Source organism: Rousettus aegyptiacus, unplaced genomic scaffold (genome assembly GCF_014176215.1).
Source record: "Rousettus aegyptiacus isolate mRouAeg1 unplaced genomic scaffold, mRouAeg1.p scaffold_m13_p_2, whole genome shotgun sequence".
Taxonomy (NCBI): Eukaryota; Metazoa; Chordata; class Mammalia; order Chiroptera; family Pteropodidae; genus Rousettus; species Rousettus aegyptiacus.
Genome location: NW_023416295.1, coordinates 133,710,015 through 133,726,388, shown reverse-complemented (window position 1 = coordinate 133,726,388; position 16,374 = coordinate 133,710,015). Strand labels below are relative to the sequence as shown.

Sequence of the window (16,374 nt, the reverse complement as noted above, 5' to 3'; positions counted from 1 at the left end):
CTACCCAGATTATTTGGTGCTATTTTGAAAGGACTCTCCTGCTTACCCCCCAATAGTTTTGGTCACACTTAAGCATTTTAATTGAACAGTGCCATTTAAAATAATTTGTATATTATATGTCAATTTTTATATTCGCCTCCATCCTCTAAGTCTATGATGTATGCCATAGAATCCACCATAAATTAATGCAGAATTGAAGAAAAAGAAGCTATAAATCACCCAATCTGAATCTGTTCCTAATGATTCAAGAAGTTATTGACTTTGAGAAGAGAAATGTGCAGTCTATCTAGCATTTGTATTAATGAGTGAACACAGTATATCTGTTAGTGTGTAAACTCAGGGTTGTGAGAATTAAATCCGAAGGTTTAGACTTTAAATTTTAATTTTGTAGTTTAACTGCTTTTTCCTGTTTATTAATACCTTTTCAGTTTTTAGAAGTATAACTCTTTGAAGAACCAAGCAAAGACTTTGTGTTTATTTATTAAGAGGGTCAAGGGATCAGAACTGGGTATGAACTAAGAAATGTTGAATCCCAGTTAGAAATAGTTAATCATGATTGTGAGAACAATTACTGTCCCTCAAGTCAGTGAAATAAAAATTTTAAAATCATTACAATTTGCGCAAACCATAAATTTCTAAGGATTAAAATAATGTGAAGAATCTCTTTGGAGAAATAAGGTTAGAATGTGCCAAGGGACCAAAAGTCATACATTTTTAAAATCATAAGAAAATTTGAATTATAAAGGACTTTATATAATAACATATACTGTTTATTATGAGTGCACAGTACTTATGTACTGTCAGTCACTCCATATTACTCTCCATTTGGGGTGTTCTGGGAGGGAAAACATCATATTTATAGTCTTTCTTTACTAGTAATGTAGTTTTCTTCCCTAGCCATAATTAAACACTAATTTTAAATCTATGCTCAATTATGAGTAACATATTTATAAAGAGCATCTTTAAAATATTAGTATAAGATTTTGTTTTTAAAATTCTACATCTTCATAATGTTATATTTAGGTAAAAATTATTTAATAAAGATTATCTTTAGTTTAACCACTGCACAGTGAGTTTAATCAGTTCTGAAAAATCATACTCTCTAAAATACCTTTCTATCTATACTATTGCTTGAGTGATTTCATGTGATGTAAATAATTCCTCATTTGCAGAAAATGTCACCTAATTTTTAAACAGCTATTTGTGTCTAACTGTATATATACTTTTCTTTTTTATGAAACCTGCATTAGAAATTCAAAAAGAGCAGGCCTGATTTATTTACCTATTTAAGTCCACTGCGTGCCTATACTGGAAAGAGGCTCTTTTTAATCATCCTTTTGTTTTTTGTTTTTGGACTATAAATGCTGTCTGCTGGGGAACATCCCCAGGGTAAGGGTACAGTACATACCCTCCTCAATGCAAGGCTTATATCTGCGCATATGTCCCTACATTAGTATACTGTATCTCCAAAGGTAAAGAAAAGTGTTGGATTCATTAGCTATCAAGCTGCCAGCTAGGAAAGAGTTCATTGCTCAAATTGAGCTTATATGGAGAACTTGGAAGGAATGGAAAAGGACAGTTTAATTCCTTTCCAGGCTCAAAGATATGAATTATTATACCTCGTAAAGCTGAAAGGGGAAAACGAAGAATGATAAAGATTTTCCATGTCATAGTTTTTATATTTATAAAATTATAGCTTCCATTCATCCCACCTTGAAAATTAAGGTTTGGTACTAAAAACAAAGTAGTACTTATGAGATCATCTTATATGTTTATTGATAAACCCCTTCTTCATCTCAGCTGTCTACAAAAGCAAAGGGGTGGGTAGCTGCAGGACTTTAAAAATAGCTATTAATGGATTTAGTGCCTACCTGGATCAGAAAATGGTAGAAGGATATAGAACTTTTCTGTGATAAATATAAGGCATTGTATTAATCAGCTTAACTTACTTGTGAAGTACAATAACAAGTTACAGTGTTGTCTTTGACAATTTTCCCATTTTAAAATCTTACTTGAGAATGGTATTATAAACTAATAGGTGATGATAGATTGTAAATTTGAAAATATAATTCTTATTATTATCAAGAAGATTGATCATACTCAGTATTGGTAATACAGTGGGAGGGCGGGGATATAAGAACTATCTCATAAATTGGACAGTCTATATTAGGCGCATGACTTTTGGATGGGAACTTGGCTGTATTGGTGTTTAAAATGAGCTTACTATTTCCAGTGTTTCTCCAGGAAAAAATATTCAAACTAGTGCACAGATTAAGCTTATAGCTGCATGATTTGTAATAGCAGAAAAACAAAATTGAAGATAGCTAAATGTATTACTAGAGATCTAGTTAAATTGCAACGTATCAATAAGATCAAATACAGCTATTAAAGACTGAACTAGTACCATACGTACTGAACATCCTTAGATCTCTAAAATATGTCAAGTAAAACTATACACAGAAAATATATAGAAGTATGCAAATGAACCTGTGCTTATCTCTGGTGAATGAGACAGGGGAGGTCAAGGGTTAGCGAATCTTCCTATGTTTACTTGTTTTTTGCAATGACCATACATAATTTTTTAAAATCAGTAGATATTGCCACTCATCTACAGGCAGTTGTCCTTTGATATTCCATACTTTCATATTTCCATTTGAGTAGTAGTGTGGTTTTTTATGGAAACAAAAACACTTTTGAATCATTGCATTGAGTTTGTAGTATCTTAATGTTTTTTAAAAATTTAGAGCCTCTAGGAAAGGAAAACATATATGTGGTAGGGCTTAAAAAGTAAGATGTAAATTTATTTTTAAATCTCTGCTGTGTTGTTTTTCTATTTCAGTTACCTAGAAAAGTACGAGAAAGTTCATCATTTTGGGGAGGATGATGATGAGGTACCACCAGGCAATCCAAAGCCACAGCTTCCTATTGGTGCAATTCCATCTTCCTACAATTACCAGCAACACAGTGTATCAGGTAAAAATATTGAAAGTTAACAGGGCATGGGGTCCAGAGTTTTGCTTTAGGAAAATAGACATCCAATCCTTTAGTTTGCACATGAGAACACTTAAAGCCTTGTGGTAATGCAACTTTAAAAGATCAACAACTAATTTGTATCAGGGCCTTTCTGTCATAGTCTGCATAAGATTTTTAGTTATAGGAATTTCTAGAGTTACAAGTACCTATACTTTCAAGGGAAATTTTTTTCCTTCTTTCTTTGGCTAATGCTCAGTTTAACCTGAATAATCACTAACATGAAGAGAGAAAAATTCTGTTAGGAACAGGAAAACTAAGAATACTTAGATAGCATTTACTCGATTTCCTACAATTATTGGAATTTCCAGCACCAGAATTCCACAGAAATGTTTCTAACTATTCAGTTGTTTTCCTGTCATGGTACCAAAATAAGATTTTTTTCATTTAGTCATTCTGGTAATGCAATCTGCAGCTAAAAAGAGCAAGACTCGAATTGGAAATAATCAGATTGAGAGCATAATAAATTGGTTCTTAAGGCAGGGTAGATGGAGATTCCAGTGTTAAGAGACTCTGGGGTTTGGATCTGTGATGACTAGGAAGAGAGCTCTGAAGAGATAAGCATCTTTTCTTCAATCATCAACATTTGCCTTAAAAAAAAAAAAGGAGATAATGTATTTTTCAAGGGTATCTTCTTTGTAAAATACACAATGATCTAGATACTTATTATTCTTCATTGAGGCTAGTCCCAACCTCATATAGGTAATTCTTATATTTAAGCTTTCTCATTTGTCCCAATATCACTAATTATTCTATTTTCTATTACCTATTTTCAAAGTTTCTTTCATGGTGAATTTGACTTCATATTTCTTCCCTAATCGGTAATAACTGAAGAAACAGAATCTGTGATCTCCATTAGAAGAGGCTTCATAGGATGATTTTGTATAATTGAGGCCAGGTGGTGATGAGTACAAACCAAACCTAGCTTTGTTTTTAATGAGTAGGTAATTACCTCAGGAACCTGAATTAAAGAACATTTTAAATCATGTAGAAGATCTTGCTAATAGTTCAGCTGAAAATTAAATGGGATGACTTGTTAGATGATATACTCCCTATTCCTAAAAAGGGCTAATGACCATTATCTCATTTAAGGATGTTAGGGTATTTCTACATTGAAAGCAACATTGTACTAACCTTTAAGACCATTTTCAGCTTTACAACTCTTTGGTTCCTATGTTACAGTAACAGAACTGTCCATTATTGTAGCTTAAATAGAGGTTGATGGCTGCTATTACAAATACCCAAACTGACCCACTTCTGTGTTTGAGCTTGTTTAAAATGAAATTTTTTCTAGCTCTGGTTATTTTTTTCCTCCTCTAATTAAAACGTTTACTTCAGTAAAGCAAATATAAAATATTTCTGATATTTCAGAAGTCTGATGAAGTTAAAGGAGTGACAGAATTGGTTAACCCTGTATTATAACTGCTTGCTAATATGCAGTCATATGTCTGTCCTTTTTTAAAGGAGAATCTGAGCAGTTATATAACATGTTGCATGTTTGACAAAATCAGGATTGGAGACTCATGAAAAGAAACTAAGAATTGCTCGGGAATGTCAGATTGTAGTATCTAATTAAAAACGAAAAGAGGTAGTCTTTTAGGGCAGTATGTATGAATTTGAAGGTGCTTTTTATTTTTCTAGAGGGAACCATAGCAACTTTATGACAATGTTCTAAAAATTAACATGATCAGTATACAAAACAAATCTTTCACTAGTGATTCTTTTCAAGTGTCATTATGGAAAATAGAGACAATTTGCGTGTGCGTGCATGTGTGTGTGTGTGTGTGTGTGTGTGTGTGTGTTTGTGTTTGTGTTAAATACCAAAATAGAGTTACAGGGTGGTAGATTAAGAACTATTAGGAAATTTTTAGTTATAACCTTTCAGGGATTTGTGTTTACATCTTTTATCATGCAGTCTCACTATTTTTGAAGGTTTCGATAAATGTATGTGCATAAATGTGTCTATCTAGATATACTTATTGTCGATATTAAGAAAAGTAATATAATAAATTTCAATTGGGATTCTCTCCATGGAATTTGGTGTAAAGTGCAATTCTACTCGTAATTGTCAGAATAGAATAAATGGAATAGGAATACTGGACATTGGTATGGGACCAAATTTTGTTTTAAGAATATTGGCTCCTTTTGCTCAGTGACTTTAAATAGCAAAAAATATTGAGCAGACTTTGCTTTGAACTGTAGAATTATTAAACTTTGGCATCAGTGTGTGGTGCTTTTGTCATTTATTTCTATGGTTTTTCCTTTTTTTTTTTTTTTTGCCATGAATACCTAATCCTTTGGTTTCTTTATTCTTTTTCCCTTGGTATTGATTTGGATACAGTCAGTTCTGCAGTATTATAGGGTAAATTATTAAGAACTTTGTGTTTATCTTCTCTTACACTTATAAATTAGAATTAAAATTTTATTTTTTTAAATTAAAAATTGTTTATTTGCAATATTGTTAGTAGAAAAATTGTGAAAGGCAAAATTGACAAATAACTCATTGCAGTTAATAGAACTGTGGTGGTGCTAGCAATGATTTTAGTGATTATTTAATCCAATCCAATCATTTCGGTAAAAGGAGGCCAAGAACTCTGTCATTTGCATTTTGGTACTTAAATTTGAAAAAATTTCTTACAGGAATATTTTGTTTTCTAGTTTTATCAGTTATATTTGAGTAAAGATTTTTTCCCTTAAATGTTCCATATTCTGACAGAGATTTCCACTACTAAAATCACTGCCAATATCACTGGAAAGAAAGTATTGTATTAAGTCCTACAATGTAAACAGCTCTCCAGAAACAATTCTTCTTTTCCTCTAAACTGAAAAGAAAGAGAAGTGATTGCCTCAAATTAAATTAAGTTTGTCAGCAATGATTCATTTGTGTAAACTTTGAGTCAAGAATGTTGAAAATAAATTTCCAGTCCCATTCCAATTATAAAATTGTAGCTGTTCAGTTGTATCTCCTTGGGGAAGTGAAGGGAGGCTTTTCAAATCTTAGAAGCATTTTTTTCCTGCATTATCTTAGGCATCTTTACCAAGCCTGATATAATTAAAGGACTTTTCATAATTAACGTATTTACTCATTTTATTTTAATTGGAGATGTCTTTGGCAAAGTTATTCAGATAAGGATATACGGAATTGAGTATCTTATGTAGCAAACAGAACAAGTCTAAGATTGTACAGAAAGCGCATAAACAAGACTTGACAGACATTGAATGTGCTTCCAAATTTTCCATCGAAGAGATTTGTTTGAAAGTTTCATGGAATCTAAAGACTTAACTATTACCATGAAGTTAAAAATGTATAAATTAAACTTCTCAAAATTCAGACTTCTTCTCCAAAGACACTTAAAAAAATGAAAGACAAGCCACTGTCTGGGAGAAAATATTTACATAACAAATATTAGATAAGTGACTCACATCAGAATTTTTGAAACTGATAATATTAAGTGCTGACAAGGACACAAAGCAAAAGGAACTTTTATACATTGGTGGTGAAAAGACAAGATATTACAGCCGCTTTGGAAAACAGTTTCACAGTTTCTTAACAAATTAAAGTAATAATTCTATAATTAGGTAAAGAAGGTATGCAGTGTGTCTAAAAACGTGATATTGTTAAAGATTTCAAAGGAACCAGTCTTCCTAGTTTTATAGTCTATAAAAATCAGAAAAAGTTTGTTGAAATGCAAAAGTATAGATTAGATCAATTAAAATGATGACACTAATAATTTGGCAGTGACATCCAAGAGGGTATGTATATTTTTACATTTTAATACTTTATGAAGAACCTAATTTTAACTTAAATTTAGAAAGCTGAACTCTTTAAAATGCCACTCAATTTATATTTTATAAAAAAAAACAAGTTTCCGTCCTGTATTCAGGAGATAGTAAACTTAAAAGTATTTATTCCTTGATAAATTTAAGATGTTTTTGTTTTTATCTTTGTTAGATTATCTTCGTCAAAGTTATGGGCTATCTATGGACTTCAATTCGCCAAATGATTATAATAAATTGGTGCTTTCACTATTATCTGGTCTCCCAAATGAAGTGGACTTTGCTATTAATGTATGTACTCTTCTATCAAATGAAAGCAAACACGTCATGCAACTTGAAAAAGACCCTAAGATCATCACTTTATTGCTTGCTAATGCCGGAGTGTTTGATGACAGTAAGTTTTAAGCTGAACATATTGTATGATCATTCTATAATGGTGTTATAGATTTTTTTTAAAGGTATTTAAGGAGAAATACTTTTTATTAGTCAATATAATCACATTCTTTATTGCTTTTGTTATATGAAGTGTTATTTAAAATAATGAGTGTTAGGATTTTTTTAACCTTAAATACTTGAATAGTAATTTAGTCTCACTAGAGCTTTTGAAATAAAAATCCTGGGGATTTCTTAGAGTTATAAATGGCTTTCTTAATTGGAGAAGATTGTTTAATACAAAATTCTGAAAAAAGAAAATGGGATCAGGAAGAAATTGTTTTTTTGCAGTATATTTCTCTTATTGTGTGGTTATACTTTTTTAAACAGTTTAGATCAATGCATTTGGAAATTTGCGGCCTACATAATTAAAATAAGATTTATCAAATATTTCATATTCCTTTTACTTGTAGGTTTTGCTAATTATAGGTTTTTATAAATGAAATTTTTTATTTTCTGTGAAATTATCCCATTAAATCTAGGTTGTTCTTCAGACCAAATTGCTCTGTTCTCTGATTGTAGTACAACAGTTTAATAGGGATTTAGCAAATATGTTTTGAAATCTTTAACGCTCTTAATTTTTCTTTTTACCTTTAAATAGCAACATATTGCAAATTAGTTTATTTTTCTGAAATTTGATTTGCGTCAAGTAGTGTACTTTCAAACAAATTTGGGATCATCTAAGTCAGATTCCTTAAAATTTGACATGTACTTATTTTGTATGAAGACAGTTGGAATTGGTTTAAACAAAAGTGAAAATTAGTTTCTTACTCTGCCTGAGACTATTCTTAGTTACAGGGGAAGGAACAAAGATCAGTACTTCTCAGTTTGTATCAAAACTTTGGAGATATCAATTTAATGGATTTCCAGCTCAATTTTATGTTCTTTGATTCCTCATATTATTTTGATCTCTTAAAGATATCTTTCAGCATTTAATATAGAATGAAGTTTAAAATTGTTTCACATTTTTAGAAACCTTAAAATGAGCTTTTTAGAAAAAAGTATTCTCAAACCAGAATAATTTTTTTGAAGTCTTACCAATTAATCATTTAATAAAGACTACATGTGTATATATGATAGACGTAATGTTACCAGTTTGGGTGCATCACATTCTTTAGACTCAGTTTATCTTCTTGCATTCTTTAGGCACTTTTATTTATCTAAAAGACTATATTATTATGCACTCTAGCAATCTAAAACAATAATTTAGAAAATGCTATTTTAAGAAATGTTTCTACCATTCCACCAGTCAGAAGTTTAGAATTCCAGAGTATATAGAGACTTTATGAAGACTTTATACTAAAAAAATTGGTTTTACATTATGAAAATAATTTCTTTGCATTTGAGAATATGGATATATTTGACTTGAGAGTTTTGAGAGGTTTTGATCTATTTTTTAAGGCATGGAATTTTAATTGAGAGGAATATAGATGGCACTTTGAAAATGTGGAATGTTTATATACATTTTGTGTGCTTGAGGAAGTATAATAAAAATTTCATGAGACAAAAAATTTAATTCTATTTTATATTTCTATTCAATATTTTTTCTCAGTGAAGTTTTTTTCATTATAAGGTTTTTTTTGGGACAACCAAACAAAACATTTTCTCTCTTTAGTGATGTGTGGGCTTTGTTTTTCTGATTAAGCTCTACTTATATATAAGTTTGATATTTTATGATGTTTTATATTTTTTGATAGTTTAGGTCACTATAGTTAATTTTTAATTAAAAACTCTAACATCTGTATCATTTCCTCATGATCCTGGTATCAGTATTAAAATTTATTAATAAATAGTTTGTTAAAAGGTTTCTATTCCTAACTTTTTAAATACTTTTCCAAAGAAAATTCTTATTCTAACCTAAGTACTTTGCAGACTTTATTTTACTCAGTGATGAGGAACTATTAGGTCTGTATTTAAAGGCATAATAAGACTCTAAGGATTCAATAAATCTTTTAAAAGGAGATACATATTGTGTCACAGTTTAGACGTTTGTATTATATACTGTGTTACTCTCTGGTCCCATACCTGACAATATGAGTTAACAACATAAAGGAGAAAAAAATGATATAACATGTACCTGTATGTCTTAACCTTTGTTATACGGGATGGGAGCAAGGTGTTATTAAGAAGCTTTTGAAAGTGAATGGCTTGACTTTCCTCTTAAAACAACATTATTAAGAAATACTAATAAGCTGTGGGCTTGAGAATGTTTCTTAAAGAAAATTTCATTTATGCGAATTACTTCCAACTAATGCCTTGCCATATATTACTGAAATGTGAATTGCACAATTACTTTAAAATTCATAAGGAAGATTTAAAATTATAACAGTCTGACAATTTAATAACCATTGCATCAGTTTGGCTTTTTAATATTTTTCTCCTCTACCAATGAAACTAATGCAGAGTAAAGATTATACTCTTCATTTCTTATCTTTATATATATTATAAAAATGAGTTGTATATTTTTAGTTTGTAGAGAAACAAATTTTCTTTAAATTCCAAAAATTCAAAAGAGGTTATTATGGATTTTTATCATTTACTATAAACAGTTTTTATTAAATGAGATATCTTAAAATGTATTATTACTGTTTTTCCAAACCTACCTGTTATTAAGGAATTAAGTGAAAGAAATAATTCCATTTTATTGAATATACTATTTCAGCTTTAGGATCCTTTTCTACTGTATTTGGAGAAGAATGGAAGGAGAAGACTGATAGAGATTTTGTTAAGGTAATTTGAATAATTAAAATATTGAACCTTTTAATTACATGTAGTCAAGGGCCAAGGATCAGTGAATGGGTTGCTCATTTAATATACTTAAAACTGCCTATACTTTAATCTTTATCATAATACATAAAGATACCTATTTAAAAGTTGTAATTAAGTAAAAAATCTTTTAGGATAGCTAATAATCAGAAATAAAGTTCTTATTTTATTTCACATTGATTTCTGGAAATGATAAATATCTAACAAAAGCAATAAATTGAGAATACCTAGATTCTGAGCCACAGTCTGAGTAATTTCCTAACGGTTGATTTTCAGTTGACTTAATAACTTTTTAGCTGTGTCTAATATGCCACTCGACTCATTTGTTAAGTTTTATTTTAGTGACTTCATTTCTGGAAGTTCATTTTGTATTTTTTCAAAGTGCGCCTGTTTGATTGTCTCCATTTACACTTTTAATAATTTTTTTCTTTTAGCTTTTAATATTAAAAATATAAAAATTTGAAGTATCTTTTTACTAATATAATTTAAATTATATAACATAATAAATAGAAATACATATAATATATAAATAAATTATAAATTATGCATACAGATACAAACACATACATAGCTGATAATTCTAATATCTAAGCCTTTTGAAGCTCTAATTCTACTTACTCTGACTCATGGTAGGCTATTCCTTTGTGTTTTATAATGTTGGTTTATAAATTTTCAGCAGATTTGTTTCTGTGAGATCTTTTTACAGATTGGATGGGGAGTTTATTTCTCCACTTGTGTGTTGCATTTGCCAGAACCTGAAAGGAAAAACTTGTCAAAATGACTTTGTATTATTTCTTTATTGGAGATTTTTGAAAGTTGCAGAGCAGGCAAGTGGTGAAATGTTTAGGGGATTGTTTTTAACTCAGAGCTCAAGTAGAGACAGTCAGTCCCATTTGTCTCCCTTTCTTTGAAGTTATTAGATCTTCAGATTTCTCCTGAAGTTGCATTTTAAATTCACCACTTCACAAAGTTCTATATCCTGTCCTCACCGCACACATTAAAAGCCAAGCCTCTTGGTTGTAGTTAGGCAGATAATTTTAACTCCAGAATACTGGTAATTAAAGTGTAAGATGCACAAAATGTTTATCTGCATATTTACGTATGCATTCACAAAAGGGTATGTGGTTGTCAGTATAATCAGTAATGACATGAAATCAGGAAGACAAGTTAAAGATGATTAGATGATCACCTCTGTTGTATGTTTTCATTAATTTCTGCTCTTTACATTTCTTTCTATATGCTATATTCTTTGGGTTTAATTTGCTGCATTTTTTCTAACTTCTTGAGCTAGTGCTTCATTTTTGTTTTTATTTTATCTAATACATACATTTAAATTCATAAAGTTCTCTGTAAGGACACATTTAACTTTATTCTTTCCATTTTGATATTTTCATGTTTTCATTATAACTCAGTTTAAAATATCTCCGTAATTTCCATTATGATTTCTTCTTTGATACATGGATTATTTAAAAGGGAATTTTCTTAATTTCCAAAAATTTGTGAAGTTTTTCTGGGTCTCTTTTTCTTATTACTATCTAACTGAACTTCACTATAGTTGTTCTGTCTTTCTGGTCAATTGAACATATTATTATAAAGTATCTTTTTTTTCTGTTTAAGTCTAGTTTTTCTGTGTCCGATATCCATCTCTTATCAGCTTCCATTTGGTGGGTGTTCACATGATTCATATTTTACTTTCAACCTTTCTTATCCTTAATATTTTAGATGACTTATTTGTAGATAATATATATTTGGGCTTTCTTCATTAGTATCAAAAACTTTGTTTTTAAATTAGTGCATGTAATTTTGATGTAATTGTATTTACATTTACTATGTTTTGAGTTGGTTTCTCCGTGTCCTGCCTGTTGACTTAGGGTTTTTTCCCCTTTCTACTTTGTTAACTAGTATTGTTTATTATTCCATTTTCCATCCATTTAATTTGGTATTATATACTTTTTTTTGTTCTCTCAATTGATTGCACTAGAGGTTATAATGTTAATTTTTATTAGTTTAGTAAATTAATACTTTTACTAATTTATATTTCCCAAATAGTTCAGAGACACTAGAATGACTCCATCTTCATCTACTCATTTGTGATTTATATACTTTTTATGCATTACTTTGCTCTTCTTCAGGCTTCTTAAAATAAAATCTGAGACCATTGGATTTAAACTTCTTGTCTAATAGCTATGTATAAAGCTGTAAATTCTCTCTACAAACTGCTTTAGTTCTGTCCTACAAATTTTATGTTGAATTTTTATTATTTAATTTGAGATATTTTCTTACTTTCCTTGTGATTTCTTTTTTGATTCATTGGTGATATAGAAATGTGCTGTTCAATTTCTAATTGTTCATTTTCAAACTAGCTTTTATTATTCGCTTAACTATTATAATAATTATTGTTTATTTTTAATCACATTCCATTGTTGTCAGAAAACATACTATTCATGATTTCTGTCTTTTTAAACTTATCAAGACTTGTTTGATGGCTCAGTATGTGGTCTTTCTTGGTGAATGTTTTATGTGCACTTAAAAAGAATGTGTGTCCTACTATTGTTATATGTAGTGTTTATTGATATCAATTAAGTCAAGGTGGTTGACAGTGTTGTTCAAGATTTTTGTATCATTGCTTTTCTATATAATTTATTATTTCCTGATGAGTGTTGAAATTATCAACTATAATTATGAATGTTTATATCCCTTTCAATTATGTCATGTACATGCTTCATGTATTTTGAACCTGTTATTAGTTGCAAATACATTTAGGATTATTATATTTTAATATTTAGCTTTTATTTATTGTTATGAAATATTCCCCTGACCTCTGTAATAATCCCTTGTCCTGAGGTCTCTTGTCTTGTATCACTTATCTATACCTGCTCTCTTATGATTAATGTTTTCATGATATAACTTCTCCCATCCTTATGCTTTTCATCCGTGATTTTATATATAATGTTTCTTATAGATGGCTTATAGTTGGGTCTTGCTTCACCCCTTCCCCAGTGGGCCTTTTCTGCAATTCCTTCCTTTTCATCAATGTGTTCAGACCATTTATACTTCTATGAAATTATTGATATGGTTTTGTTTTGTTTCTCAGCTTTTATTTTCCTGAAAATAAAAGGAGATAAAATTGTATGTTTTAGGGTGTTACATGAGCAATTTGAAGGTAACATTTCGTTGCCATCTGATCTGCAATCTTACTGACAAGAAGTCAGTTTCATTTTTATTCTGTGTGTGACGTAGTATTTCAGACTGCTTTTAAGGTGTTTTCTTTATCTTTTATTTATTTTTTATTTTTTTATTTTTTTAGGCAAGGCAACCCTTGGTTGACCTCACAGATTGCAAGGACCTTGTCAGCTTACAATCCCTTATTTTTTATTTTTAACGCCCATAGCACCTGGTCTTCCTAGGTGGTTTACCATCCAGGTACTAACCAGGCCCGACTCTGCTTAGCTTCCAAGATCAGACAGGATCCGACTTGTTCAGGGTGGCATGGCTATAGACACTCTCATTTATTTTTAATGCACCTTGTTGTGGTTTTTGCTTTTCTTGTTCAGGGTTCATTTAGCTTCTTGGTTTGGTATTTTTCAGGATATTTGAAAAGGTTTTGGCAATTATTTCTTCAACTTTTTTTCTTCTTCCCCTGTTTTTCTGGGACTATGTTTATACATATGTTAGATCGTGATACCGTTCCACAGGCTACTGTGGCTTTGTTTATTATTTTTAGAACTTTTTTCACAGACCACTATAGCTCTGTTTATTATTTTAAGATCCTTTTTTCTCCTTTGTACTTCATTGTGGATAGTTAATGTCATTCAGTTTTCATTTTCTCTTCTTCATTAAGCTCATCTAGTCAAATTTTTTATTTCAGATGTTATGTTTTTCAGTTCCAGAAATTCCATGTGATTCTCTCTTATATTATCCTCATTTATCTTAATTATATACATATTTTCCTTTAAATTTTTGAGCAATTTTAATACTAGTTGTTTTAAAGTTCTTCTCTGCTAATTCCATTGTCTTTATTATTTCTGGGTCTATTTTTTTCTGTTTTTCTTGAAATTGATTTTTGTCTTAGTTATACTTTCTTTGTATTTCTAGTAAATTTAAATTAGAAATGGATATTGGGAATGTTACATTATTTAATCTCTAGATTTGGGTGTCTTAGAGAATTACGAACTTTCTTGTGGCATGCTTTTAAAGGATAGTTGGATGATCTTAATCCTCTAGAAAGTTGTTTTTAAGTTTCATTAGGATCTATCTAGATTAGCTTTTATTCTAAGACTAGTTTATCCCTATTCCTAAAGCATAGCCTTTTCTGGATTTCTATGAATCAGCTGGGTAAATAGCGTTTCTCTGTTTGGGGAATTGTTTAGTTATAGCTCCTCATCAGTTGTTCTGTCTATTTTTTGACCTGGTATTTTGGAATTTCACCATACACACACATAGCTCAGTACTTAGCAATTAAGTCAGACATGCTTCTGCAGATTCATGGAGCTTTCTATTCATTGCCCCTCCTTTCTTGCAAATTTCCTCCAAAATTCTAGCTATGTTGATTTTGCTGAGCTCTGATAAGTCTCTTCAGCTTAGCAATAGCTATGATCTCTTGGGTTTATTATCCCTGTGCCATAGTCTAGACAGAGTCCCATGTAAAAATATTAGGGAGTCCTTGAGCTCACCTTATTTCTTCCTATCTTTCAGTGATTACAGTTTTGCATTGTTTGTTGTCCCATCTTTAAGAACAATTGTTTTATACATATCAATGTATGATAGGATAACTGCTGTAGTACTCCACTGTGGCCTGAGCAAAATTTCTTTCAAACATTTTTCCTAGATTGTAATTTTATGTATATATATATTTATCCCATAAGACTTTTGCACTATATTTTATTTGTTCAGTATTTATTTAAATCACATCCACTTTTCTTTAGTACAGGTCAGTAGATGATGAGTTTTCTCAGTTTTAATTTGTCAGAAAATGTCTTTATTTCACATTTATTCTTGAAGAGCAATTTCATTATATAAAGATTCTAGTTTGGCAGATATTTTCTTCTATCACTTTGAAAATATCCTATTGTCTTCTGGCTTTCATTATTTCTTTCACAAAGTCTGCTGTCATTTTAGTAGTTGTCTTTTTCAAGGTTATCTGTCCATTTTCCTCTTTATATTTAAGATTTTTCTCTTTGTCTTTGCTTTTCAGGAATTTTATTATGATGTTCCTACACATTTCTATCTATCTTTCTTGGAGTTTGGAGTGCTTCTTAAATCTGTAGGTTGACATCTTTTACTTATTTTAGAAATTTCTCTGTTCTCTCTCTTCAATATTGTTTCTGCCCTTTCTCTCCTTCCTCAGGAACTTCTAGTTATTTTTATGTTAGATCTTTTTTCTATATCCCCTTTGTCTTGTATAAGCTATTTCTGGTTTATTCTTTTGTCTCTGTTGTTCCAACTTGATGTTTTTTCTGCTCTCTCTAATTTTTTCTTGAGTTGGATCTAATCAGTTGTTAAATCCATCCACTGAGTTCTTATTTTCCGTCCTAGAATTTCTGTTTAGTTCTTATAGTTTCATTTATTTGCCCAAAATTATTTTTTTATTATCTATATCATTTTAAATTTTATGTCTGATAGCTTTATTATTGAAATTTTCTGTAGCCCTTTTTTCTTCATATACCTGATTCTTTTTGTTGTTGTTACCACAACATTTGTATCATGAGGTTTTTTTTGCAGTGGGTCCTTTGGGGGATGGACCTTTTCTCAGACTAGTGACTTAAATGCAAAAGAACCTTAATTTCAAAAAATGAGATAGTTATTTTGAAATATACATACCAGAAGGCTTAGAAATAAAAGATGAACTAATAGCCTATTTGCTTCTTTATGAATACAGAAGTAACAAGCTAATACAGTTAAATGGCACAGACGAATTGAAGTTAAGTTCATTTTGTATAGACATATCAGTATAAAGGCATTTGTTTTTTTCTTAGCCTAAAAAAGGACATTAAACAATGGATTTTGACTCGTTCCCTCTCAAAAAACAGTTCGTAGATATTGAATACTGGAAAACAACTTAAATATCTGGGTTTCCAATTTGAGAACTCATAATTTCACTACTTGCTGTGTGGTTTTCTTCTATATATTAATTTACTCAGTAGTGTCTGTAAACAGGAGTGTCTGTAAACAGGAATACTATGATTATATGCAGCTTACTAACAGAATTAACAACTATCTTGATTTTCAAGTACTGATCAGCATAAACACTATTTCTAGATATTTTTATAGCTGTAAACTTGAAAATATCTGTGATTCATATTTTTGACGATGTCACAGATACTGCTATATATTACTGTCGTTTGTTGTTTATATTTAGAGTTGAAAATG

The 16,374-nt window shown here is 30.1% G+C and overlaps 1 protein-coding gene and 1 pseudogene across 2 annotated transcripts in view; one reads left to right on the top strand and one right to left on the bottom strand.

Annotated features, from left to right (window-relative positions):
• The window catches only part of ARID2 (AT-rich interaction domain 2), a 131,625-nt gene that overhangs the window by 66,574 nt on the left and 48,677 nt on the right, over positions 1-16,374 (top strand). For both annotated transcript variants that reach the window (XM_016134307.2, XM_016134306.2), the window contains exons 4-6: positions 2,840-2,973; positions 6,983-7,201; positions 9,902-9,969. In XM_016134307.2, coding sequence (XP_015989793.1) covers positions 2,840-2,973; positions 6,983-7,201; positions 9,902-9,969 — 421 coding nt within the window. The remainder of the gene's footprint in view (positions 1-2,839; positions 2,974-6,982; positions 7,202-9,901; positions 9,970-16,374) is intronic.
• Positions 13,388-13,506, bottom strand: LOC118614095 (annotated as a pseudogene).